We start from the raw sequence: 26,479 nt of genomic DNA, 5'->3' as shown, positions 1-26,479 counted from the left end.
GGCGGCATGGCGGCGGGCGGGCTCTGGGAGCGGGTGTGCGCAGGTGGGAGCGCCTGCCCCGCCGGGCCAACGGGGCTGCCGGCCGCCGGGGGAAGGCGGCGGCTCCCGCGGCCCTTCTGGGGGGTGTGTGTGTGTGTGTCTCTCCCCGCGGGGGTGCAGGGCTGGGCCGCGCGTCGCCGCCTCCGTCACTCGGCCCCTTCAAGGCCGCTCCTCGCTGCCGGCCGGGCCGAGGCCGGCGCCGCGCTCCTGCCCCGCCGTTGGCCGTTCCGCCTCGGTGCTGTGGAGACGGGAGCGCAGTCGGCCCTGCGTAGGCGTTGGCTGTGCCGGCCGGGAGAAGAGTGCTAAAAACCGCCCTGCTCACCCCGGGAGCAAGCCCGAAAGCGTGTGAGCCCCCGAGCATTACATTACTTGTCGTCGTTGTCATCTTCTGACAGAAACGGACCTTTGTTTCTGCTGCCAGTAAGGCCAGAAGCGTCCAGTTTATTGCAATAGTGTCACGGCCTCTGGTTTACCGTGCAGTAATCTGGATCCAGTTTTGGATCCCGGTAACGGAGTTGCATTATCCTTGGGAAAGCAGAGAGGTGACAGTGTTACCTCTGTTGTGCAAGTTCAATGAATACAAAACTTCTGTCATCAGAGTCTGTTTCTAATGGCAAAAGTCTCGGCCTTTTCCTAAAATCTGAGAGCACTGAGAATAGTCAGGAAGCCGAGAGACCCACGCCACAGTTCTGAGGTATCTGAGTGGGGTTCTCTTCAGTTTGTACTTCATAATGCCTTGAAGTAAGTATTTTGCATTAAAACAGCCATGTAGGTATAAAGTTGCTTATTCTAATATAACTCAGCTGAGGCATCTGTTCTACACATGGAAGTAGTGATGCCAGTAATTCTCTTACTAGAATAGTAAACCTGCTGAGTTTGACTGTAAGAATTTTCTGTATTTTATATAATCTGGAAGTTTTTTTCATATCAGGGTCATTGTCCTCCTTTGTTTTGCTTATCCTGATTCATTCGGTAATCTATGTGCCTCATGCTCTGCTTTCATGGGTTTTTTTGGTTTTTTTGAAAGTGGAGACAGTAATCTTAGCAATGTCCTGGGGATTTAATTCCTTATAGCGGAATTCAAGTTGAAAAGCACTATTATATACTAGTAAAAACAATGGTTAATTCTGTGCAAGCATCTGCATTTTACTTACATCAAAGTATTTTAAATTATTATGGTTAAAATTTTTTTTCCCAATGAAGAGTTGTTTTATTGCTGAGAACCTTGAACTTGACTTAAAACCAAGACAAGAGGCTGTAAAGTTCTCACTTGTTTGAAAGCGTTAGATTTCATGTTTAAAAAGTATTTGTTGCATACTAATTTTTATTGTTTCAAACCAGAATAAGTACCTTTAGAAAGTAATGTTTGTTTAGAGAATAACAAATGTTTTTAAAGTCTACTGAATAAATGTCGTATTTCTTTTTACTTTTAGAGTATGAAGCAGAACAGCCTCAATTTCCAGATATTCCTGAATCAGAACATGGATCTGTGAGTATAGTTCAAGTAAAAAATCTGCATAAGGCTGATTTTAATTGATTTTAAATAACTAAATGGGAAAATTACGTACCCGCAGAATAGACTCATTCATAACGTGAAAATAAAAGTACATTTTGCAAACAACTTCTGTGAATCAACAAATGTAATCTTCTAAATCATTGCTTTTATTTAAAGCAACTTGGGTAGTGCTAGGCTAAAATTAGATTACCAGCTGTGTTTGGTTTGTACATCTCGCTGTCTTTTTGCTGTGACTGTCTCCTCTGTAGGCAGGACTCTGAAGTGTGCAAGGATCTCCTTTTGGTGGTGTTGCAAGCAGATCCGAGTACTGAAATATGCAGGAGAGGGGAGCAAGCACAGTGAGGGAGTTACGCCTCAATTTCAAATATGTGATAGGTTGCTTAGATGTGTCCATTGAAATTAGTGGAAATAAACCTGATCAAAGTTGTTTGAAGCCTAATTTTGACCAAATAAATTCAGTCTAGTGAGATTTTTTTTTTTGGCAAACATTAAAACTTAAGAAGGACAAGCCAGCTTTTCAGTAGCTCATAAATCCAACTGAATTTCAAAATGAAACTGTTCAGATGACATTAGTTTTCAGAACACATTTTCACAGCAAACTGTAATGGTAGTGCATTCTTCGGGATAACAGGAGGTATCTGCCTTTCTATAGCAGGTGTAACTCAGTGTCTGTTAGGAGTATTCTGCTGGCTCACTGTAACAGTTCCTGCACTCCTAAAAACCGAATCTTAAATTGTGGACGATTTTTTTCCTGGTATCTGTAACTGTTTCTGTATGGGGAACCTTAAGACTTGGATTTGTATCTGCTCTGAATTTGTCTGTTTGTGCTTTGTTTAGAAATAAAGTTTCTTTAAAAGGTGAGTGTCTGGACTTCTGAACAATACAGAAAGAAATATTTAAGCTGCTGAGTGGAAAATACTTCTTCAGAAAATGTTGCCAATTTTAATTTTCAAAGAATTACTATTTCCTACAATGGCTAAAATATTTTTTAAACTGTGATACCTCATCACATTCTGTTAAAAGCCATATACCTTCTGTTAGGTTTGGATGCTTTTATTGTTCTGGAAACTGCAGATTTTTTTAAAGTGTAGCTCTTTCTTTTAAAGTACTCTGAAAATAGTGAAATAAAATTTAAATTTGAAATTATAATTCCATATTTTTTAAACTGACCTTATAATTTTTCCTGTTGAATCAGCGTCTATATTTTTTTACAGTGTGATTGGGGTATCTATATAGGTTACATTTATCTTGAGCAGGTGTCTTTGGAAGCAGGAATATTGCAGTCCTTATGTATGGAACAATTTTATTCAGCCCCTGCAGCTGATACTGTTGTCCAACAGTTGCTTCCCGTAGCCGAGGCAGCCCCCTTTCCAGAACCACCTGATCCAAAAACGTGTAAGTAGGAATATATTATCTGGAAACTTGCTGTGATTATTTTTTTTGCATTTGGCAAAGGTTTGTCATTTGTTGAATTGAAAGTGTTAAGAGCTACACCACCTTTTCTTAAGTGGAATTTGCTTGATTACTCCCCTGGTCTGTAAACAGGGAACCAGCGTGGCCTTGGTCAATGGAAGAAAGCTCAAATGGTGCATTACAAATCAGTAGCACTGTCTAGCTGTTAACGTAGTTCTGTTCTCTTCTGAATAAGTGACTTTTTATTTAGCCACTTAAATCAGCAAAAGGTAAGCCTTTCTTCCTCTAATTTAATAATGCAAACAAGGATCAATAGACTAAATAGACAATTGAGTTTGAAAACTGCTTTCAAAATATTGTCTTTGCCTGTCTGACTACAAATTAGAATGGAAAGCTCTAAAGTTTCTTCCATTTTTATCAATTTCTATATTTCAGAAAATTTACCAAGTAACAATGTATTTTTATTATGCATCCTAGCCCTCCCTGGTGTCTTTTCTCCTCTTACATTCATTTTTGCTCATTAGGAATTTCTATTGCTAGTCAGAAGCTGTGTTACCCTTGGCTTTTATGTATATAGTGTCCTTCCAATTCCGAACGTTTTCTGGAAATATATGAACCAATTAAAGGTATAAAGCAGAGAATAAATTCAGTGTTTCAGATGTGTTGCCAGAGGAGAACACTTCTGTGACTTAATCTTTACTGACCACACCAAAACCTGAATATTTGCTGAACAGCAGGCACTCTGGCTTTAAATCAAGGACAGCTGCTTGTCTAGGATCTTGACAGGTTTTGTTTGGCTCACCTTTCTGAGGGAGGTGCTCTTACAGCTTCGTACAGGGTTGTGCTCCCTGTTCCCTCTGGCCCAGTGAACCTGAGTTCCTCCATGTGCAGTGCTTTCATTGGAAGGGATAGAAGGCTCCCCCGCTTAACCCAGTTTATAGGTTGATGGTGAAAGCTCCCATTAGGGAAGATGGAAATGTGGGGAAAAGCTGAGAAGGAAGGAGAGCTGGAGTCTCTCACTTGAGCAGGAGCCTACGTATGGCTCTACATTAGGCCATACATAGAGCACAGGCGGTAGCACTGCTGTATTTGGCGATGGTGACTGCCGCTGCTTGCTTCTTCATGGACCTCGGAGATGCCCATGTGTGTGAGCACATGGGCAGTATGGTAAGTAGACCTCATGTAAGGGCAGTGCAGTCAAACAGGAGAGAGAGGTGCCAACCCAGATGGCTCTCCTAAGGAGGAAAAATTGGGTATATGGAGTCATGTTCAAATTTCTGAAGGATCTGGCAAGCAGGAAGTAATTATGAAAAAGAAACCACAGCACCGCTGAAATATAAACTTTGTTTTTTCTTCTGTCTAGAAAATCAGTTTTATGACCAACTCTGTTACTGCAGATTGTAAAGGACATGAGGATAGATACCAAAAGTCGCCTAGCCGTAACAGCACAGAGTTCAGTGCAAGCTAATTTACTTTTCTTTCTGTCAGGGTAAATTAGTTCACATTGCTTTCCATTTCTGTGGCTGAACGGCTTCTGGTGTCTGAGTTTAGTCATTTAAAACTAAGTCTGACATCTCTGAGGTACACTGTAGTTTGAGTGGTGATGCACCTTTAGTTTGGAATTTACTCAAGTTGAGGTTGTCTTGGCTGAAGAGAAACAGAGACAGATCCATGGCTGTATCTGAACTGAATGATTCTGCTCAGTTCAAGCTGCGATTGTATTGATAAAAAGACTGATACCTGGTTTATGATATCTAATGTTTGTCTTTTTGTGAAATATAAGTGCTTACCTGTAAGTGAACGTTCTACTGTTTTGCCCAGGTTCTTCTGGAGAATACTTAGAGTATTACATATTTCCAGTACTCTTACCCGGAATGGCTGAACTTCTGCATCGAGCAAAGAAGGAAAAGTGTTTTGAGGTTAGTTTTTAGTTTTTAGTTCAAATCATTGTCAGGAAATTACTGTTAGGAAGTCAGGAATCCTTTTATTTCACAGGCAGTATTTCTTTATTTGGTCTTTTGCAAGAAAACCAACGACAATAATATGAAATAACGTATCATGAGTTGTTTCGGATCTGGTCTTGAGTGTTATTTTCTCCAGTAATTCAGAACAGATCACTTACTACACATACCTGATCATTATGACAATCTCTGACTCACAATAAAACCTCTTTAAATATCCAGTTGTGTCTACCCGAAATAATGTTGTCTTTTAGAGAAACAGGCTTCCTTTCAGATTAATATGCATCACTTATTTGAGGGGGACATAAAGAACTTGAATTTTATGTCATTAGTCAATTATTTTTGCTGGCCTGGCATCCTAATAGAGGCATATTTTCTATTTTTGCTTTTTAACATTCTATGTAAATTCTATTCAATTAGAAAGCAGGGTATTCAGCATTAATGAGCTTATAAAAATTGTACATTTTAAAAATCATTGTTTGCTACATATATTTTTATATAATTGTTTTCAGTGTATGTGTGCACAAACATCTAGGGAGATGTTCCTAAGTGTATATAGGGAATCCTTAAAAAAACATTAGACGTGGTGCAAAACAAAGCTCATTGTATCACCAGAGCCTGACTCACAGACCCCCAGCAATAGATTAGGTACTGGGAGTTGTGGGATCTTCCATCATTTCTGCTGTTTTCTGCAACCATGGAAGTGATTTTTTTTTCTATTTCTTTCCAACTTTCTGCCTGTCATCCACGCTTTCCAATGTAAAACTCCATATTTTTATGCCTGTAGCTGAGCCTCCTCTTACTTGCAGCTTCGTAGTATAAAGAACAATTAATATAAATGACAAAATATCTCCCTTTTTCTGCGTCGTACACATCTGAGGAATACGGTCTGTGCTTTTGGAGTTATAGATTAAAATGATGGCGAAGTGAGGAGGACTTTGTATTACTAGTGGGTTATGAATCACCTTAGGTCTTGATCCACCTCCTCTCCAGCTACTGATGTTGACTTCCTTTTATGGGCATGTGTATATATGATGACACACATTGTGGAACAATTAGTAAAAATGGCATGTGTGCTATTTGTCACTGACCTATACATGCTTGGCACAGCTAAATATACACAAAGCTTACCATGCTTGAGTGGACACCCCAAACTTGCATTTCAAATTCAAATCTCTACATGTCGTAACAGTAAGTTATTTCAGTTTTTGCTGTCTTCACCAGATTTGTGTATGTCTATAAACTGATTGATTTATAGATGTATGTTTATGCATTTATAATCTGTGATTAAGACAGGTGGAATAGGAAAATGTTTCATTTACATGTTGTTATGGCATGACATCTCTGTACATGATTCCTGCCATCACATTTACATTACCTAGCCAAGAACAGATTGCACATATATATTATTCATCACACTTTTAATGAAATCTATATTGATTAGTTTGGTTTTTTTTTTTAAGGAAGCATGTATCCTTTAACAGGAAAAAGGCACATCTTACAGCCAGTTTCAAATACAGTCCTTGATAGATGTTACATATTTCTGAGGGCAATAAAACAGCACTTAATACAAAAATATGAGAATTCTTAGAAATATTTAAGTTCCAAACTAAGGACAAATTTAAGGTTACTTTGTCTATTTTTAATCTGAGAAATAGAAATTTGGCAGAGCTTCAATAGTATCTCGATTAGAAAGTACCTGTTCTGAAAATGGGTTTTGTATGGGTCTGTGTGCTGCTTTATAGTAAACTAATAAAAACAATCGTATATTCTCATGTACAGAACCTTCATAAAGATAAGCACATTTTATGAAAAAGACACTAAGTGATTTTTGTTGTTATATGAAGAGATGTCCTGCTATTGGGAAACCAAGTTTAGGAAAGCAAGGTTATGTCAAATGATCATTTCCCACTGTGACATCATTTCTTCCTCCTTTTGAACAATAACTAGTAAAACAATAGCTCTTTATGCTTGCCATATAACTGAGTATTTGTGTTCTTTTCCATTCTGTCCAGGTGCTTGTACTTGGACATTCTGTTTCCTTATCTGGCTTAAATACGTAATTTCTAATTATACTTTTTTTTTTTTCAGAAGAAATTTGTTGCTCCATATGTATTTGGAGAAAAGAACCATGCTAGATTTGTATTAAAATGGTTAGTGCAATAAGTGGAACTGATTTTTAGGATCAAAACCAGAGCTCTTAGAAACCCAGACAAAATTAGGAACAGGGAGAATGGATCTTGTGTTAAACACACTAGAAGATAGCTTCAAAAAATAAGAGCAGAACAAATAGCAGAAACATTCATGGAATTCATGAGAGAAAAGAAGAGAAACATGATTAATTGTGATTAAACTAATTGAAATCATGAAGGATGAGAACAGAATATTGGGTTTGAATTTTGGCTAGACATGAGTCATGAAAGCCTGTAAAGGGCAGCTGTATAGAATAAACCAGTGGAAGATAAATGGAAGAAGCACTGGAAGAAAGGGAGGAAAAATCAAACTGGCTGCAGTCAAAGTTGAATGAGCCTGGGAGAAGAGAGAAGGAATTGTGAGGGAGAACGAAGAATGGTTTTTTGATGACAGAGAATAAAGGTTTTCATGTTTTGAAGGGGAGTGAAGATGAATGAGAAGAGAATGAAAAATTAAGTAGGAGAGTTGTTTAGCAATTTAAATTGTGTTAAGGGAGAGCGGAGTATGGGACAAACAGAGGAATTCAAGGAAGAGATTAGAAAAGATGCATCCATGTCTGGAAAGGAAGAATTGTAGAATCAGATGGGAAAGTCAGGAAAGGGAGAGAGTTATGTGAAAGTAGACATTTGTGCAGGAAAGAAATCTGCAAGATCTTATTTGGAAGGTGATACAGAAACAACTTAAACATTTCATTTAAAATAGACTCTCTTGCATTACGTAGTGCATATGAAGAGTCTGAAAAGCAAAAACCTAGAAGAACCACCAGCTGCTAGATATATTTGCAGACTTCAAACTCACATAAATATGAGAACAGTCTGCAGAAGCTTCATTTTTAAATTAGAGATGAAAGAAACCTATTAGGTTGCCCAGTGTATTCCCTTGCTGATTTCTTTTTCCCTACTGCAAGTTCTCCTGTGCTTTATCCTATCTGCTGTCAAACGTCTCCAGGGAAAAGACTATTTTCTTAAGTCTTTTCTCTCATGAGTACTGACTAATGCATTCATTTTTCAGTATTAAAACTTAACAATGTTTAAATGTTTTTACTAGCATAACTCTGACTTTTCTTTCTGGTTAGCAATCACAGAAAGAGGATGCTGTATCAAACTCTCTAATGGCATATATTATATTTAAAAGTATGATAGGTCAGGGAAAGTAAATGGAAGAAGGTTTCCTAATGACTTTGCCATCTCCTGACCACCAGTATTTTGACATTATTATTACCAAGCACATCATATTTAAACTGAAAAATGGAAAATGAATTCTGAGTATAGTTTATAAACACATCTGCAGGTTAACAATGCACATTGTGCAGATATTTCCTGTGTTTATCCTGATTCATGTAACCTAGGAGGAATGTGTCAAAGGCAGGTCAATTTATGTCATTTTTTCCCTTCTATAAATGTTGACTGCTGTGCAACTAATGATTTAATTCACTAGAAAAGTGAACTGTTTCCTGGCAAAAAAATAACAAAGTAAAAAAAAAAAATGAGCTTGACCAAATTACTCCCTGATAAGTTCCCTGGATCTAGCAAGGATAAAGCAAGATGAATTTGATTCCTTTGATGATGACTGTTTTGACAACGGTGTTCTGATTGTTTTTTCCCGTTGCAAAGGAAAAGCAATTTACTTAAAACAGATTAAATTACAACTGCTAGATTAAATTGAATTTTGTTGTCAAAGTATAGAATTTATTCTCTGAAACAATTCACTAAGTAATGGAACCCAATTGCATACTGGGATTGGGAATAGCTGTACAAAGACAATCAGACTCTGCTATTTGTTTTCAGATTCTGTTCAAGTCAAAAATTGTCCATTTAACATTTAAAATGACCCACTGAAAGCTCTCCAGTGAAGGTGTTTAAAGCTTAGGTGTTTGGCTTCTCGGAACAGTATCTGGTATTAGTATGACAATTGTGAAAATTCCTTAAGGAGTTGTGTTTCTTGGCAGCCCAGTGCTCTAATGGAGCGCCACATGCACCCCAAAGCTTTTGTTGTCATGAAATGGACCATAAAGGTAAATGGGGTTCAGCACTGATAATTGTTTTGGGATGTTCTCTCTTTCTGTTCTGCTTTTTTTTAAAAGAAATTCTCTTTCGTTCTGAGGGAGTCAGACAGTGTGTCTACCAAGAGTAAGATTCACTTAGAAAAGTAAAAGCTTTCCTGGGTATCATCTGGGAATGCTGTGCAGTCCAGCTCTAAATGCACATTTGTCATCCCCTGGCTACATGAATACCCCATATTCTTTGCAGTGCAGTCGGCAACTCACATAGTGTTCCTCTTCCACTTCACCTGTGCCTGAAGTAATACACCGACCCCCAAATTATGCCATGTGCTAACATCCCAAAATGCCATGTAAAGTACTTTTTTTTTGCCTCTCTATTCACATCCCCCAGTCCTTTTTGCATCGTATTCTTGTAGCACGGGGAGAAACACAGATCATGAGGATAATGCATAGAATAAAGTAATTTGTCATGCATTAGATTTCCAGCTAAATGGCTGCTGTTTTGATAAAACACTCAGTGTCTCTGTTCTGCAGGGGCTTAATGGCTTTTAGTGTTCTCTCCCTGGCCGTGTACATCCATAACACACCCTATGTAAGAGGGGATCAGAAGATACTAGTCAAGCTCTTCTGTTACTCTGACCAGAAGTCTATGTTATATTCCCCACATCATGGTTACTCTGGTTTGTGATAAGCAGAATTAGCACCTTTACTCATTTATACATTCAGTCTGCGAAGATGGAATGTGGAGAGGAAATCTCTAAGAAGAGGAAGGCCCTAATCAATTCTGTATTGATCAAAATTCATGCCTTGAATGTTGAGTTCAAAAGTGTTTTACAGCACGCAGTGCTGTCCGGCTAAACAGGTACTGGTGGTGAGAGGCACTAAGGGTAACACGCAGCAAAGCATTCTGCAACATTTTCTTTCGTGGTGAAGAAGTCTTAGAACTGGGACCAAAGGGCACAAATGTTGTGCACTGAAGCTCCAGGTTTTGAACTTCTTAACTGATTCTCTGTAATGTCCATGGTATCTGTGTTTGAGGATATACGTATGCCTTGTTTCTGCCTTCCTTTCTGGGCTACCCAACAGACAATTTTGTCTGAGCAGCCATACAATACTCTGCTGTCTGTGTGTCCTAAGTATTCACAGCACTTCAAGCTGGTTCCGTGCAGGGGGAAACAATATTCCATCAATGTTCCTTCTGGGGCTTGGAAGCACTGAAGTATTTTAAGTATGGTAATAGAACTTTGAACAAAATGACAAGTAATTTACACCGTATTTTCATAAATGAGTTCTGTTAATTTCTTTGCAATGAGATTGCCGCTTAGAAAGAACACCATTCAGAGGTACTTGTTATAGCTATCCTGCAGCAAATATCAAGATAGTACATGTAGAATTTTCTCACTTATTTTTCACTTTACTTGAAAGCGTTCCACAAAATCTCTAAAATTTTGGCTGAGCCACTGACTGCTGGCAGTAGCAATATGAATGTAGACAGAGTAATGTACTGTATATTTTATTTAATAAAAGCAGTCAATTTAGCTTCTGTTCCTCTCCAGTAGTAAAAACATGTGACCAATCCAAAGATAATAAATAATTTGAACCTATCTTCTATCTTTAGAGAAAAAGGACCAAATTTATTGCCTGTGATTTCCTAACTGAGTGGTTATACAAGTAAGTTAATCGTGGCTTTTACTATTAATTATGCTCAATGATTCAAAGGCATTAATTTGCAAATAGAATAGCTACAATTTAAATTAATGAGTTGTTTTCTTTTTTTTTTTTTTTTTTTTTTTTTTGTTATCAGCAAGAATCCAAAGAGGAAAGATGAGTCATTCACAGAATTCTTTTCCATTCCTTTTGTTAACGACTGGCTAAAGGACCAGTAAGTTATTGCTGGTTATTACTTAGTTATTACTCAGTTATTACTCAGAGTAACCTTTTCTCCTTTTATTCTTTTCCCCCTGCTATTCCAAAAAAGTAATAGAGCTTCAATGCGTTACAATTGTGCCCTCTAAATGCCCTTTACTGTTTGCAACAAAGAACTAAGTGATGCTTTCTAACTTGGTAGTGTATTCGTTACAAGGTATTTTGTACCAGAAATACTCACTGAGAAATTAGTTTAGAATTCTTAAACATTTTGATTGTAGAGTGCAGTGTGTTCGAATAGTCTGGTAGTATTATGAATATCTTTGTACTAAGGAGCAAAGCAGTGTTTTCAATGCTGCTTCCTACTATGGAAATCTTTGAGGATATATATACGGTCTAGAAATTCTTCCTCTAACTGTAAGCAGCTGTTTTAAAAATACCTGTAATAATCCTTGGCGTCAGGATGCATTTCAGCATTTCTGCAGACATTTATGACTTTGCATCTGAGAAATGAACACTTGTTTTGGCAGCCCCAATCATATATTCCTCATTATTCCTGTAGAATCAAGCTACACAGTAGTTTTGAAAGAAATGCTACTGTCCTTGAGACTGCATTTTGTTTTGAAACGTAGCTGTTGTGTGAGAAAAGAAGAAAAGTGAAGTAATAGTCTACAGTGAGAGACTAAGAAAATTACAGAGGTCAGGTTTTAAAGAAAATGTTCAATTTGAAAACTTAATTGGAGGGCAGGTTAGTGGTCAGTAAAAACTTGGAGATTAACACCTTTGTTAAAATGTTTACTTCATTACATTATGTAAGTGGAAATTGAGCTTACTTGAACTCATCATTGTGAAATTTGGAACCTTGAGTTACTGATCCAGCAAGAAGAAAGCTCCTTGACAGGAGCTTTGGTGGTGATTGTGGCATGAACAGTTAACTGACTATCTTAGAAGTAGTTATGAGGCCAAAGTTGTGTAGGAAGTTTCTGCAGTAAGAGATGGACATCCTTGGAGGGTGACCCATTTCATCTGAACTTTGATACCTTCAGGTACCTGCTACTGCATCATGTTGTCCAGCCACTGTTGTTCAAACCTACCACTGGTGGGACTACTTCTGACAGTTTCCTTCTGTAGATCTTGCCAACAAGATTCCTGCTTAAGGCAGTGAATTTTGTAGTTTGGAAACTAATTATGAGCTGCAGTGAGATTGTCATGCTCATTTCTTAAGCACACCAAAGAGCCATCATTTAGTAAGGCAGTTTTGATACCACTGAATTGTGAGGATGGATATTTGTACTGAAGTTAAATACCTAAGATCGCAGTTTTACAAATGTTTCTCTTGAAAGTAAAGCTGACATAAGTGGTTCCCTGCTCTTTCCTGTTCTTCATCCCAACCTGCTTATGGGCAACCTAATATCACCCTGTCTGGTAGGATGCCTGGGTATTCTGATGAGGGACATACTCTGAGTTAGAAATCTCTCCAACAAAATGTGTGAGGCGGGTTTGTATAGCTATTTAAAATACAGATAATTTCTCCCATCTGGTTCACCTGGTGGCCCGACAAGCTTTTGTACTGGCAGAAATGAAGGATTAAAATGAAGGGCTCAGGGCAAGGTGAAGAAAACAAATGAGCTGGTAAGATATAGAGGTGGCGGCAGGAACTGCTTAAGTCAGCTTTGCCAACAAGAGAAATACTCTGTGGAATCACAGCCTGAATGACTCATAGCTTCTGTTAGTACTTGTGCTCCTAAATAACGTAGTGACAGCTCCACAAGGACACTGAAGTGTCAAAGTCCTACTTTAATTGATACACACTTGATCTTAAATCCTCTAAGCAATTAGGCCTTTAAAAATAATAATTATTAAAATTATTATTAAAACCCAACTTTTTGTGACCTTATCTTAAAATTATAGATTTCTTTACAAATATTGCTTATGAAGTAAGCATTATTAGAGCAAAGGGAAAGATTGCAATATTAAATATGAATGAAAATGAGAGAATTTATTATTATGTCCTTCTGGATATATCATAAATAGTTTATTATTATATCCTTCCAGATATCACATTTAAAATGTAATTGATTCTATGCTTTTTATTGTCATTTTCATTTTTATTTGTAAAGGAGTTTTCTTTTTTTAACAGTATTCATGAATGTGTAAGAGACAACATGCTAAAAGGTGCCGGTCAAATTCTGATGGGAAACATCCTTATCCCAACTGTTTAGGTGGTATAATAAAGAAAAAGAAGTTGCTGCAAATTTAAGGGGTAAACTCTTGTGTTGCTTTTTCAGTTACTTGTCTAAATTTGGAAAGCATTCTTAAAGGTCTGTTAAATAGAAATACATTTCTATACTGTGTTAAAATAGGATTTATCAGTGCAAAGCAGTCTTTGTGCTTACAAAAAAAAAAAAGCCAAAACTAAAAAGCCCAGAGGGATAAATTTTTGTTCTATCAGAGATCCAGCTTTTTTCTAATATATTCCATACCTGAGTGTGACTTCTTTGGCTCTCCTCCAGTGCCTCCAGTTTTTTCTTTGAAGCTCAATTTTTTTTTTAAGAATAGTCAAGTCCACACTCTTATGAGCCTCACTCTCTGTATGATGTGTTTCTAAATGAGATCTTGCAGCCTACTTTCCCTTTATAAGGAGAGGCAAATGCTGCATCAGTTTCCAGAATTTTAAGTGCAAACATTGTACCTTCAAAAGCTGGTTACTGTAGTTGAAGGAGCTTGTAAAATTTGAGTTTGTTTCCAGCTTTATTATTTATAGTAATTGCTTTGACATCAGTAAATAAAAGCCTCAGTATAGTTACCTTGTCTTCCACTGTGTTCTGTATATGATAGTAGCACTGTCAAAATATTATATCCCTTGGGAATCCTTGATTCCTGAAGCAGATTTCAAAAGCAATAGAAGGAGCAGCCTCGACAGTGACTGGTAATCTGCATTTCACATCCAGGAGAACACAAAACATTTCTGTTGTCCTAAAGGACAGCTGTACCTTTCAGAGAACAGGAAACAGGAGTTTTATCGAGAAACTAACAAAATTTTGTTGAAACTTGCTGAGATACATACTGATGTCCCTATTCCTACATTCCAGACTGCTGATATAGCCAAGTAAAGTAAATAGAACTAGAGCCTTGAATGTTTTGTACTCCTATAAATATGCTAATGAGCAACACAGTTGCCTTTTGTCAGCGTTTTCCAGTGGTGTTTCTGGTTGAATAGCAGTGAAGCTCCATCGCAAGTAACCAAGCTCTATGTTCTGGGTCAGGGACAGGGGAAGAGAGCGATCTGTGTTTATGTCTTGATCCCTCTTAAATTTTACATTTCTGGCATATTTGGGCCGAGTCTTCATTCTGAGTATCATGGGATTATCATTACCCATCCTTCTTTAGCATATTAATGAAAGAAATATGAAGAAAAAAATAAAATAAAAGTTCCACTGCTATGAAAAAACTGATGTCATAAAAGTCTACTGTCATGTGAATTTAATAATATGACAGTATTGCTGAAGTTCACCTTCAGTCCTTACATTTGGTGAAAGACAATGGTATAGGGATCTAGGTTAGGAATAAGCATACATGTTTTCCTGGCTGTTGAAGATCAGTCTTTGTAGACATATTTTACAGGGGTAACAGGAACTGAAGGTGTATTGTGTAAATAAACATTCATTCACAATTTATTTATCTGCATTTTCTTATTTTCTATATAGAGGTATTCACTTGATCCTCAGTTCAGAAGGACACATTTCCTGGTTTAATCTATCTGTGTGTATCAAAATAAATGTGTAGATACAGAGAAAATAAATTTATCGTGGCTTTAATGCAGTGGCTAACTAATATATATATAAATAAATTATTACTAAATCTGAAGTAGTGGCTTTTTGCCAAATATCTGTATATGCATATATATACATTGATTTTATTTTTTTCTCCCTACTCCCCAATATTTTAATTAGGTGAAGCCTGCTGGTCTCAGCTGCCTTTACAGTTCACTTCATTGTCAGTTCTCAGATGGCCAACAGGGGTAATTTTGCATGGGTGGCTGATTTCTTTCTTTCTGTAAAGCTGGTTCCACAGGCTTTGCTTTCTGCACACTGCTATATTTCACTGGTTTGTCTCTACACCAGCCTTGTTTAGTGTTTATGTGTATATTTGATTTCTATTACTTTTTTTTCTTTAATTTTCTTTGATAATTTGTGCTTTAGGTTTTTTTAGGGGTTATGATGAGCAGTACATTTAATTATAATAACATAAAAGTCCAACAAACATGTTTGCATGGATGTTGTTGTATGTGGACCCTAGTAAAGAATTGCCATTCCGGTTATGTGGAAGAATTTAAGTTAATGAAGGAGAAAATTTTGGCTTAAAAAACTACAACGGTGTGTTGGAAAATTGCGCAAAGTTTCTGTACAAAATATTTATATTGTGTAATGGTGTTTTATGAGGTTGAGGTTTTAGGGCTACAAATCCATATACAAGTGTTGAAACTTGCCTTAATTTATGTACAGATTGTCAAAATGGCAATGAGAAAATTGAAAACGTGTTAGTGGTTTGTGACATCTTCCTAATGTTGCTGTTAGAGCCCTAACTGGAGATTATTTTTGCTGCTGTTAGTTTTTCATGTTTACAGGATACCGGACTGATCTAAAGTACACAAACATAGATGGAAATTTCCCTTTTGACATGAGTGGACTTTGGAATAGGTCTGTGTTTGGTTTCCTTCAGTCCCGGACCACAAACACTCTTACAGATATAAATACTGATCCTACAAAAGAGAAAACTGAGGCAACACATTGTGACTTGCAAAATATGGAGCAAGTTTGCAAGCACAGAAGGAGGACTGAGTTTTATCTTTCAAATGGTTAGGTCCTGCCCAGGTCGAGAGCGTATTAGTGGGGAAGGTAGTTACTATAGTTTTCAGGCAGAACTGAAGACAAAAGATGGTTGGTCTTTTATTGTTTTGGCTTGTTCTCGCTACTGAGACTTCTTGCTGCGCTTCCTCTAATTCCTCTCGCGTTCTTGTCACCATTCCCCTGTTCAGCCTCATTCTCCTGCCTGTTATATGACTCTGCCTCCCCACTTACCAACTTTCTCAAGTTAGTTCCACACTATCTTTATTTTTACCATGTCTTTTCTTCATTATAAATAGGTAAATAAGTATATAAATAGTTTGTGTGTTAACAGTTGTATGCATATTATAACTATGACCACTTTGATAATACTTCCGAGTGTATTTTTATAGTTTTATTATACTGTAATATTTTGCATCTTTTTTTGTGTGGGTTTTTTTTTTGTTTTTCAAAACCTATAGCCTTTATATTTTCTCCAAATGCTTTTCTCTTATTCTAGCACATTTAGATTACTGCAAAAGAAAACTGGTAGTCAGTTATTTCTTTCTGACTGTTCAGTAATTGTATTAATACTTACAATGTTAGAAAGAAAGATCTCCGTTCACACTCAGTTTGACCTGTGAAAAAGCTCCAGGGTATTTTTGTCAAGTGTCTGTGGGAATATTTCCCTGTAAACCTGTGAGGCTTATACAGAGATAGTGTAATATGTGATTAATATATCTAATTGTTTTTAAATATCAGGTCAGATAAATCAGTACTTGAGTGTCTGTTTATAAACAACGTTTTCTCCTGCTTTTTGGGTAAATGATCTTAATAGTATCTATAAGCAGAGATTTTTGAGACATTTATTTTGAATCAAAATAATACTTTTTCATTGGTGTACACTTTTGCAACTCTGGATAGGCATGTAAGAAGAAGGACTTAGAGAAGGCAGGTGCTGCTGTCGTATTTCTAGATTCTCTGAGTAGGAATAAGAAATACTAAAAATAGAAAAGAAAACTACTTTGAAAAATTTCCAGACCAATTTTTTTGGTTGTTCAGACCAGCATCTGAATTTCTGGAGTACTTTCCAAACCAAAAACTTTCTCAGAATCCTTTTTTTAAGAGTTACGCAGATCACCATGGTCGTTTACTTGCATGTCTTGTATTTATCCCTATTCTTTGGTCTGTTTGTCTTTTAGATTATAAATTTTGCAGTGACTCTGTCATTGCCTGTGTTCATACCTGATATAAACATTCAAGAACAATTACCATCACAGTCAAATTAAAGGTGCAGTGGTTGTGGCTGTTTAATATGGCAGTGGCTCTCATATGGGAATTTACAGGCCTCCAGACAGCCTGACTCCTGTTGTTAAGGTTGCTTCAGTATTCCTAGAGAGGAGTTTTCTAAAGCAAACTCTAAGGGAGTCAGACCTTCTGTTTGTAGGACAGATTGGGAACTTAACAACAATTGGAGTTTCTGGACATTACTGTGTAAAAATACTGGCTGTATACAGTGTCCATCAGCATGACTATGAACGTCTGTAGGTTACCTTATCTATTTTGGTGACAAGATAGCGGAGGGCCTCTTTTCCCTCATTCTTGAGATTTCATTGAGAAACCCAGCTTCTGTTCATGAGGAAATGAGATGCACGTCTTCACTAAGAAACTTTTTCAATACTTCATACATTTACTTAATGCAAGTCTGCTTTAAATCTTCTGAGTGCCAAATTCCACCTGCATAATGTAATAAAATTAGTAAGTATCTCACACGGTCAGGATCTGTATAAGCTTGCTCCAAATGCGAGAAACGTGTATCTGGAATTTAACTTTCCTCTGGTCAGTGTCTGCTTTATTCAGATTTGGTAAAATACAATACTTAAGAAAAATAATTTTACTGATCCTCTTTTACAGGTGCAACTTATGTTAGTATATCTGATCTATATATCAAAATAGATATCAATTTGCTTAATGTGCGGGCTTTTAAGATTGTGCGTGATTGAAGACTAAATAACCAGAATATAGTTAGTGTGCTTTTTGCTGTCAGTTTTAATCTTCTTGGAGGCACACAGCTGTCTTCTGCCACAAATGACATATTCCCTCTTTTCCTACTTCACTGCTGAGGGGTGATTGCCTCTGCTCAGATGCTATTTTTACTTGACCTGAAGCCAATTGCGTATATTCTCTTAGACAAAACTGGACCTGGCATGACTTCTCTTCTTTATAGCTGCCCTGCTGTAATGATTGATATTTGCCAGTGGCTGTCATACTGAAAATTAAATCCTGTTTCTTGCTTCATTTTATATTGCTTTCTCAAATTGAGTGTTGGATTGCAAACTAGACATTTTTATACTTTGAAAATGAAAGCAAATTAATGGTAGAGCCAGCCTTGCAGGTTAGGAGAAATCTCAGTTTGTTCTGTAGAGATGTACTCATTCTTAGAGAAAGTTCAATGTCTTTGATATGACTGCTGTAAAATATGTAGGTCTTTCTGTGATTTTCCCACTCTAAGTTTTGGTTTTCAAAAAGATCAAAAATAGAACAGCAGATGAAAGCCTATCAACCAAACCAGCACAGTCCAACTTCATATTTTTAAATCTGATTATAAGAAGCAGTCAGCTCAGGAAGCCTTGCTTGTCCAGCACTTGCGATTTCCCTTGAGCAGTACAAATGCTAATTAACGTTCACAGAGCTAAAACTGTTTACCTTAATGCAGAGACTTATTTTTATTTTTTGTCTTATTTCTACTCTTCCAAACAGACCAAGGTTTTCTTTCACATTAAAATAAATCTAGGCCAGAACCCAGCTGACATGACGATGAGACCGATTTAGCTGAGTACACAGACTCAAACGGTGTAGTCAGTGTAGCATTAGATAATAGTTGAGACTGTGCTCTAAGTTGAAATGCTCCTTCAGACAAGCCCTAAGAGAAAGACGTCAGAGAGCGTAGGAAGCTCACTAGGGCAGAGACTAATATGAATGAAATTAAGTGAAAGGAAAATGTAAGCTGTCAAGCCTGCTACCTTGAGTTGTAATATACTGTAAAATAAATTTGCAAAAGAAATGGCAGAAGTAATGTTTTAGCCAGAAAACGTAAGACTGCATAAATAGCTGGTTAATTGATGGTCTTTGCAGTATATGTGTCTTTATAGTATGAATACTCTAAACAATGTCCATGCACGGGTTGCATGTGTCTGTCGATGGTTGCTGCATCCGAATTCATGATATTGTGGTCTTCCATGTCAAAGCTGTGTTCAGTCTGTGTCCCACGTGGACTTGTCCCACTGCTCTCAGCAGCCATTCCAAAGCTCTGCCAAGTCTGCTGTTTGTAACTGGTATTTTCATGAGTTGCAACATTACTGCCCTATAGCTCATTAGCTTTGAATTACATTTATTATAAAAGAAACTATATAAATTAATTTTGTCTTGTCCTTTCCATTGGATCCTGTCTGATCATCGTATGTGAGAAATAAATCAACACCTATGGAAAATGGCTTTTGGGAAGCAAGATTTGATATAGTGGTTTGAGTTTTTTTTTAGTGATGGCTGAATTGTAATTATAGTTTAGAGTGTTTCCCATTAAAATTGCTAGCAACAGAAACACCAAACGTGCTTTCAAATTTCTGTATATTTTGGCTGAAAATTGTTGGCTTCACGTTTTACTTTCATTTATCACCAAATGATGTGTATATGCTATTAAAAGTAAAATTTCAGCATTTTAAGAACTTGTTTAGACATTTCTAAACATGGATCCATGCTTATGCAGATATGATAATCATTAGTTAATGTACTAAAATATTTTTGCATTCTGTGTATTTAATAACTGTTATAAACGTAACATTTATGTCATAAGTTTGTTCATTGTTGCATGCACACTAAAACCTCCTCTGCTTTACAAATGGCACACCTACTTCTCTTGCCCCTCTCTCACTGCCACCTCAAACCTTACCATAATAGTAGGAATTTGAAATCTGTGTAGAAAAATAAGAAAGATTACTGTGCTTGATGTGACACTTGTATATTATTTTTTTCAAGAAGAAATAATTGTAGTATCAATAGCACAATGTATTTTTAAAGGAGATACTCTTTGCACATTTTATCTTTCAAGCAATAAATAATAGTATCTTTCAAGCTCCTGAGCAACATTTCTCTTTTTTTGTCAATATATAAAGTATGTTAGGGAAGAAAATATTTTACTTTTATAGGGTGTTCACAAAACTTTTTTTTTTTTTTTTTAAGTCCTAGGCCACCTATTCCTCTCTCTCTCCTTCTGTCAGAAGAAGAAGCAAGCATAATAATTCAGTCCTTCTGGAGAGGTTATCGGGTAAGAGTAATCTATAATTATTTTGCTTGATGTTGAAAACCGTAGGACTGTGAAGGCCCCAGGGAAAATCCTTACATAAATTTTAAGTAGGAGATACTATAAATAGCTGCTGAGACCCCCATGGTTCATTGGCTTTGGATGTTGCTCTGCCTTATGCCTAGTGACTACAATTATTTCACAGGCATTTACACTGATACAATCTCTCTGTTTTCCTCAACGACAGAAAATCTGCAGAAATTTGATTTTCAAAAGTACAATTAACACAGAACAATTTAAATTTATTTTAGTTGATCTTTGGCTAGTTGCTAAAGGTTGAAGTATTATTTTGCTTCATGCAGGGATATGTGAGTGAGTGCAGAGATGCACAAGGAGGATCAGTGAGGTCTCTTAAGAAATAAAGGTGTACAGAAACAAATCAAAAATTGAGACCAAGATTGAGACAGGAGATGTAGGAGAGGCAAGAAGGCTGTTTTTCAAGGAAAGGGAATATAAAATGGCAAGCAGATGTTGGAAGCCATACTAGTAATACAGCACTAACTCAATCCCCAATATAAGGGGGAAAATCAAGGCACATAAAATAAATACAAAGTTGGCTAATGCTGTTATTTTGAAGGGTAACAGCCATGCTAAGCCTACAGTATGAAATAAATTATTTTGAAAATCCTGAACAGATTCTGTCAAATATTTCTTTGAAAGGCTCTAACACCTCCATGCCTTGGAAAAAAATAGACTTGAAATTCAGGTGACTTTGGTGACAAAGAAATGTCTTTGACTGCCTTTATCAAAATTTTAGCTTGTAAATAGCCTCCAGCTATAGCAGTAATTTCATTGTGATGGACAGTGAAATGTCTCTGTCTGTACATCAGCTAATGTTTAAATAACAATCAGTATAAAACACTTCTTTACTATTAACAAACATGAATATATGAGTGGCTACTATAAATGTGCTGTGCAGCCGAAGATTATGAAATACCTTGAAATGATCTTCTTGACTGATTTTTTTTGATGCCTTTTTCTTGTTTGTTTTCCTTTATTTTCCTTTTTTTTAAGCAGAGATGGCATGGACACTACCATTAATTAGCATTGACAATATCACTGCAGGCATCCTTACAGTGGAGTATTGCAAAGGCAACCGTTACTGAGTAATGGTTTGCTGAACAGTGCAAGGTTGCTCAGATACCTTGTGCTTCTACTAAAACTTCTATCCTTCCTTGCTATATATATTAACTTTAAAATTTTCCCAGTAGTATTTATCATTCTAAAACAGTTCCCAGAAAGGAGAGAGAAACTGTAGTTATAAAAAGTAGGATTCATCAAAAATAATTCAGGCTATAATTAGCTGTTACATGATTTAGCTTATTAGAGTTGAAAGAACTTGGGTTTTTAAATATTAAAATTTAAATTTAAATCAGATATTTAAAAAAAATCTTTAGTTACAAGTTACTACATAGGGCAATGTGTTATCCTTGGGCTTGTATATTAAGAGAACATTAAGCTTAAATGGGATTTCATCGAATTAATGATAAAGTATATTATAAAAATTTACCACGAATTCAGATGATTTGCTTTTAAAATAAATAGCTCGGTTAGCTAACACTGATTTATTGTAATAACTGAACACTTACAAATAATGCTCTTTTGCATTTTAAGGACATTATTGTGTTATTATTTTAAACTCTTTTCTGATGTTTTTATTAAGCCTTGTTTTATAATTCACAGAATTTGGAAATTTTAAACACTATTATTGAAATAAAAGTTTACACATTGTGATGACATTGAATAATTAAACACAAACACACATACATATTTTACATGGCACTGTGATAAAGGAACAGTGTGCTTTATCATTGGTCTTCTCAAGATACACTTTAAAGGACATAAAATCACATGCCACGAGTACTTGTTTGAAAGATGGATGGAGAAGGATTCTGGACACACTTGTTGGATTTCAGAAAAAGTGAAAGGCTCAGAAATGTGGGCAGGATAGTTTTGTCTTTAACAACGCTACCCAAAATGTGAATCTTGTAAGTTTTTTATTCTCAAACAATGTCATATAAAGTGTAAGAAACCATAGCAAATTATTTTTCTCAGACGCATCTTCTGTGGCCTTAGACCATTTTTGATATTTTGTTAACCACATTGGTCTAGGCAATAGAGTTTATCTAGTTATGAAACTGGCTGAGCACTGTGTCTTCTCATGATACTTCACTTGTTTCTGCCACATCTAGCTCCCTGGGTGTGGCAGTATCAAAACCACATGGCAATCGGCAAAAATAGATCAGGCATTAAATATTTTTCTATGTAAAGGGACAAAAAAAGAGCTCTAGGTACAGAATATTGAGAACTTTCTCATAATAAAGCACGATCAAAGCAGTACATTCATCCTTATCTGAATCAAATTTCAGGAAAATACTAGTTTTGGTAGTAATAATTAATGGCTGCTATCAACAAAGTCTTTGCTACAATCTTTGATACAAAGACATTGATGAGCACTCTGAAAATTATTTCAAGTTTAATCAAGAATTAAATTCCAGAGAAAACAGCAGTAGAAGCTACAACTTCTGAGTACTCTAAGGAGATCGCTAAGGAAGATACCATCTTGAGGTGTCTCTCTGAGGGCAAGGAGGAGCACCTAAATAAGGCTTGAGACATCTCTGTCATCAGAATTCTTTCTCTTCACTTCTCACCGTCCTTTTTTATTGAGGTTTCATTCACCTGTCAGGGGCCAAGGCAGTATTCAGTATCTGATGAAAGCCCTTGGTTGGTAGGTATCAATTTTCCAGGCGCTTTTCCAATAAAAGAAGATATATTTCTTCACCCCTCTACTTCAGAATCAGTGTTTAGTGCCATTTGTTCTCTGGGGTCTTTTTAATCTTTGCAATTTGCATAACTATTCTAGTCTAAAGGGATTTTTCATTAATACAATTTCCTCTAACGTCTCTGGTCAGAGCTTTAGTGCTATCCTTCTGCTGTTGTGCAGCATGTTCTCCCCTAGCACTGAAAGCAGTTTATGTTGACTAAATCTTGTAATATCATGGAGTTTAAATTGAACAGCATTATGTAAATATTCAGTGCTGTTTTATACATAAATATTGTTTGAGCAAAAGATAAATCAGAATTTAAGCAGGTTTATCTTTATCTCTTACAAAGCGTTGTGTTGTTCTGCTTTTGCTATCACAGTTTATATTCCTTTTCAGCAAGTTGTGGCTACTAGCAAGGGCTTGGACCCAGAAGGTCACACAAATATTCACTGTTCTTTGTAGCAAATGTAGATTCTATTCAAGTGACTTGAGTAAGAGGGAACTCTCACTTCAAAGTTAAGACTCTTTCGGTGCTTCATGCATTGCTAGTCTGCAGGAGACACACATCAGTTATTTGGACAAGACTTTGACCGTTTGATTATTTGCCTGGAGGTTTTGCTGATGAGTCATGGCTTTTTAATCATGGTAGAACTGCACTCTGATTACACAATGCAGACTAGTCTGTGAGAAATTATCACAGCTATGCTAAATTATAATCTATTAAGCATATTTAGAATATGATGATAGTATTTTCTTAAGTTCCTGTTACCTGTTTCACTGCAGGTGATGTATCTGTGTTCCTTTTTTCTTTTCTTTCACTTTCCTAAAAAATCACTTTGTTCTGGGAGCTCATCTTCACTGCTTGAATTTAATGTTGGACTTTGGAGTATTTGAGTCTATCTGACTATGCCTTTGTCTCAGAGCCCTGAATTTTGCTATGTATTTCACTATACTTTTACTGTTTTAATTATCTTGGGAGAGTATACAGCATCTACTGTACTTGCCTTTTATCTTTTAACTGTTAAGTGTTACTGTCTTCATTTTCAGTGTACAGACACCACTGTTTCCCTGTCTTGGGCCAAAATACAGGTCTTACATTGCTGCAGTTATAAATGAATATAAAAATATTCATTTTTTCCAAAAAAAATTATAGGTAGAAATAGAGGTAGTAATTTCTCTATCTTCCTGCCTCTTTTCTGCTGCTGTCATTTATATGTCCCATAAGCGTTCCCTTAACCCTTTTCTGAGCAGATAAGCTGACTTCATGTAATAGAGAATTACGGATTAAATAAAAGCATACATGACAGTATAAAAGAAAAAATGTCTCTTCCAAGCCTAAAGAAACTATCCCATGTTTGGGATTATACTGTATTTTTGGAAATAGTATTTGATGGATTTAATAGAAAATGGTTTTGATTTTTTTTTTTGTATAGCTGAAAAGAAGATCACTTGTAACAGTAATTTATTTTTTTTTATTTTTAATAAAAATTTCATATCAACCTTGTAAGAACTTCATATCGCTTTTATAGAAGATAATACAAAGCTATATTAGTATGAAGAGATATTATTAGAGGCCTGAGAGGTATCTGATGTCAAGTGACTGAGTAAAAGTCTTGCCTGTCTTTATTGATCATGTAACCTTGTATTTCTGCTCTGCCAGTGCACTATCTGAAATACAGCAAGTTATCTTCTCTTAAGTGGATTGAGAAGTGCTGTGGGAGTTCAGCTACTGTCTATTGCATTCTTAGCTGAATCACAAAGGAGGAATTCTAAGTGGAAAGAATACTTTTGATAAATAATTCACATTGTTTTCTTTAAGTTGTTTGGGGTTTGTTATTTTTGTTGTTGTTTTTAACTAGTGGAAAACTAAGTCATGCTCTTTTGCTCTGTATGTATCTCAGGAAAGTGGGAGAAAACCAAAGTGTAATGGAGTGGAGTAATAGCATTCAAATCACAGAGCAAACTCGTTACCATATCATGTAAGAAAAAAATGAACATAAGAAATTTTCTAGGAAACTAAGTAGACAGCTTCCTGAAAGAAAAAATGTGCCAGGGAAACCAAGCTTATTGCTGCTTGTTTCTACCATGTTCTTCAACTTCAGCCTGAATTACTTGGACATTAAGTCCTAAAACATAATGACATTTTATATACATAATATTTAGAAAAAAAAGAAAATGTATTTTTAATAATTCTATTATAATTTGAATATGACTCTAAGAGAATAATCACTTACCAATGTCTAAGCTAATAGTAGCATGTCCCCTTCCCACTATTGTCAGAATGGTGTCTGTTCTGGATTTTTGCTCTTGTACTGGAGGTAGTAATTGTGTGAATGCCGAGGTAGGCAACTGGCCTACTGTTAATTACCACTGTTAATTAATCAAATCCTGCTTCGAACAAGTTTAAGTAGCAGAGTGGTAAAAGCTGTTGATGTAAATCTGGCTCTTTCTTTTATTAGTAGGATCTACACCAGTACAAAAGCAGTAACAGAAGAATTCAACTTAAATCTTAAATGGAGTCAAGGCCTGTGACTATTGTCATTTTATGTGGAAGCAGAATTATGCCTTTCATGGGGTGATTGACTGACAAGAATAAATATCAAGTTATGCATTCGCATTACTTTAAATAACAGATTAATGGCTCTCACGTTTGTGAAAATTGTATGGCTGGGATTGTCAGTGAGCCTATTTGCAGCTGGTAGCAGGTGTGAATCAGTTTGCTGGAATAAATTTCCTGCTGTATGACCCTTCATGCTCCTCTTCTGCTCTATTATGTTGGTCAATGGGTTGGTTTTATAGCGTTGTGGTTTTCTAAAGGCACTAATACCCTTTGGCATAATGCTTTAAATTTTAATTAACGCAAAGAATAAGCATCTCACTGCAATCACATCCTCAGGAGTGCTTGGTAATCAAAATGATCCCCTAATTGGCATATTTATGTTTTCAATAGGGTTTGTCAATTATGTAGGTTTTATTTCAGTATAAGTTGAAAACTGTAAACCTCTGGGCTTGTGCTTTTATATCAGGCCCTGCGAAAAGGATGGTTGTCATGTATTTGCCCAGCCACAGGCCTGTGAAAAAAATTTGTCTTGTCTTCTTGGGTGCAAACGGACATATATATGCAATGGACATATATAATTTTAGTTGCATTTTTTGTTTTCCCTTTCCCAGGTCCGCTGCGATAGTGAAATACAAGAGCTACGTCAGTGGCAAAAGAAGTTGAGAGACGACAAAAACATTTTTAAGAGCGTGAGAGAATTCTGGAGTAAGCAAGAAGCCAAAGGTGGGTGAATTAAATTGTATATTATAATGATTTTTCTTTTTTACAGTAAGTGTTTAATTTTTATATTTCAACTTGTATTAAGAAGTAGGACACACAGTAAGACACGAATCACAGGTGAGAAGAGAAGGCAATGTCTGTTGGAAAGGCCTGGCTGTTTCTTTACAGTTACTACTTACTCTTAGCCTGTATAGCTGAAAGTGGCAATTAAAAATACAGTACAGGGCCAAAGCTCAATAATTTCACAGGACTATGATA

At 36.3% G+C, this 26,479-nt stretch overlaps 1 protein-coding gene across 1 annotated transcript; it reads left to right on the top strand.

Moving 5' to 3' along the window:
* The first annotated feature begins 6 nt into the window (after positions 1–6).
* IQCK (IQ motif containing K) lies at positions 7–26,232 on the top strand. The gene is made up of 8 exons (XM_074158750.1): positions 7–43; positions 1,473–1,528; positions 2,812–2,950; positions 4,790–4,887; positions 10,743–10,795; positions 10,929–11,006; positions 20,056–20,140; positions 26,113–26,232. Exons 1-8 carry the CDS (start codon positions 7–9, stop codon positions 26,230–26,232), a joined length of 666 nt encoding a protein of 221 aa, XP_074014851.1.
* The last annotated feature ends 247 nt before the right edge of the window (positions 26,233–26,479 follow it).

The sequence above is a fragment of the Numenius arquata genome, chromosome 14, assembly GCF_964106895.1.
Source record: "Numenius arquata chromosome 14, bNumArq3.hap1.1, whole genome shotgun sequence".
NCBI lineage: Eukaryota > Metazoa > Chordata > Aves > Charadriiformes > Scolopacidae > Numenius > Numenius arquata.
The sequence above is the reverse complement of the archived record's forward strand: the minus strand, read 5'-3'. Positions and strand labels throughout refer to the sequence as shown.

Excerpts from the sequence above, each read along its gene's own strand:
- IQCK (XM_074158750.1), top strand. The coding sequence starts at position 7 with ATGGCGGCGGGCGGGCTCTGGGAGCGGGTGTGCGCAG. Across the intron at positions 4,888-10,742 it reads AGAAGGAAAAGTGTTTTGAG|AGAAAAAGGACCAAATTTAT; the intron begins GTTAGTTTTTAG and ends TTCTATCTTTAG. Across the intron at positions 20,141-26,112 it reads CCTTCTGGAGAGGTTATCGG|GTCCGCTGCGATAGTGAAAT; the intron begins GTAAGAGTAATC and ends TCCCTTTCCCAG.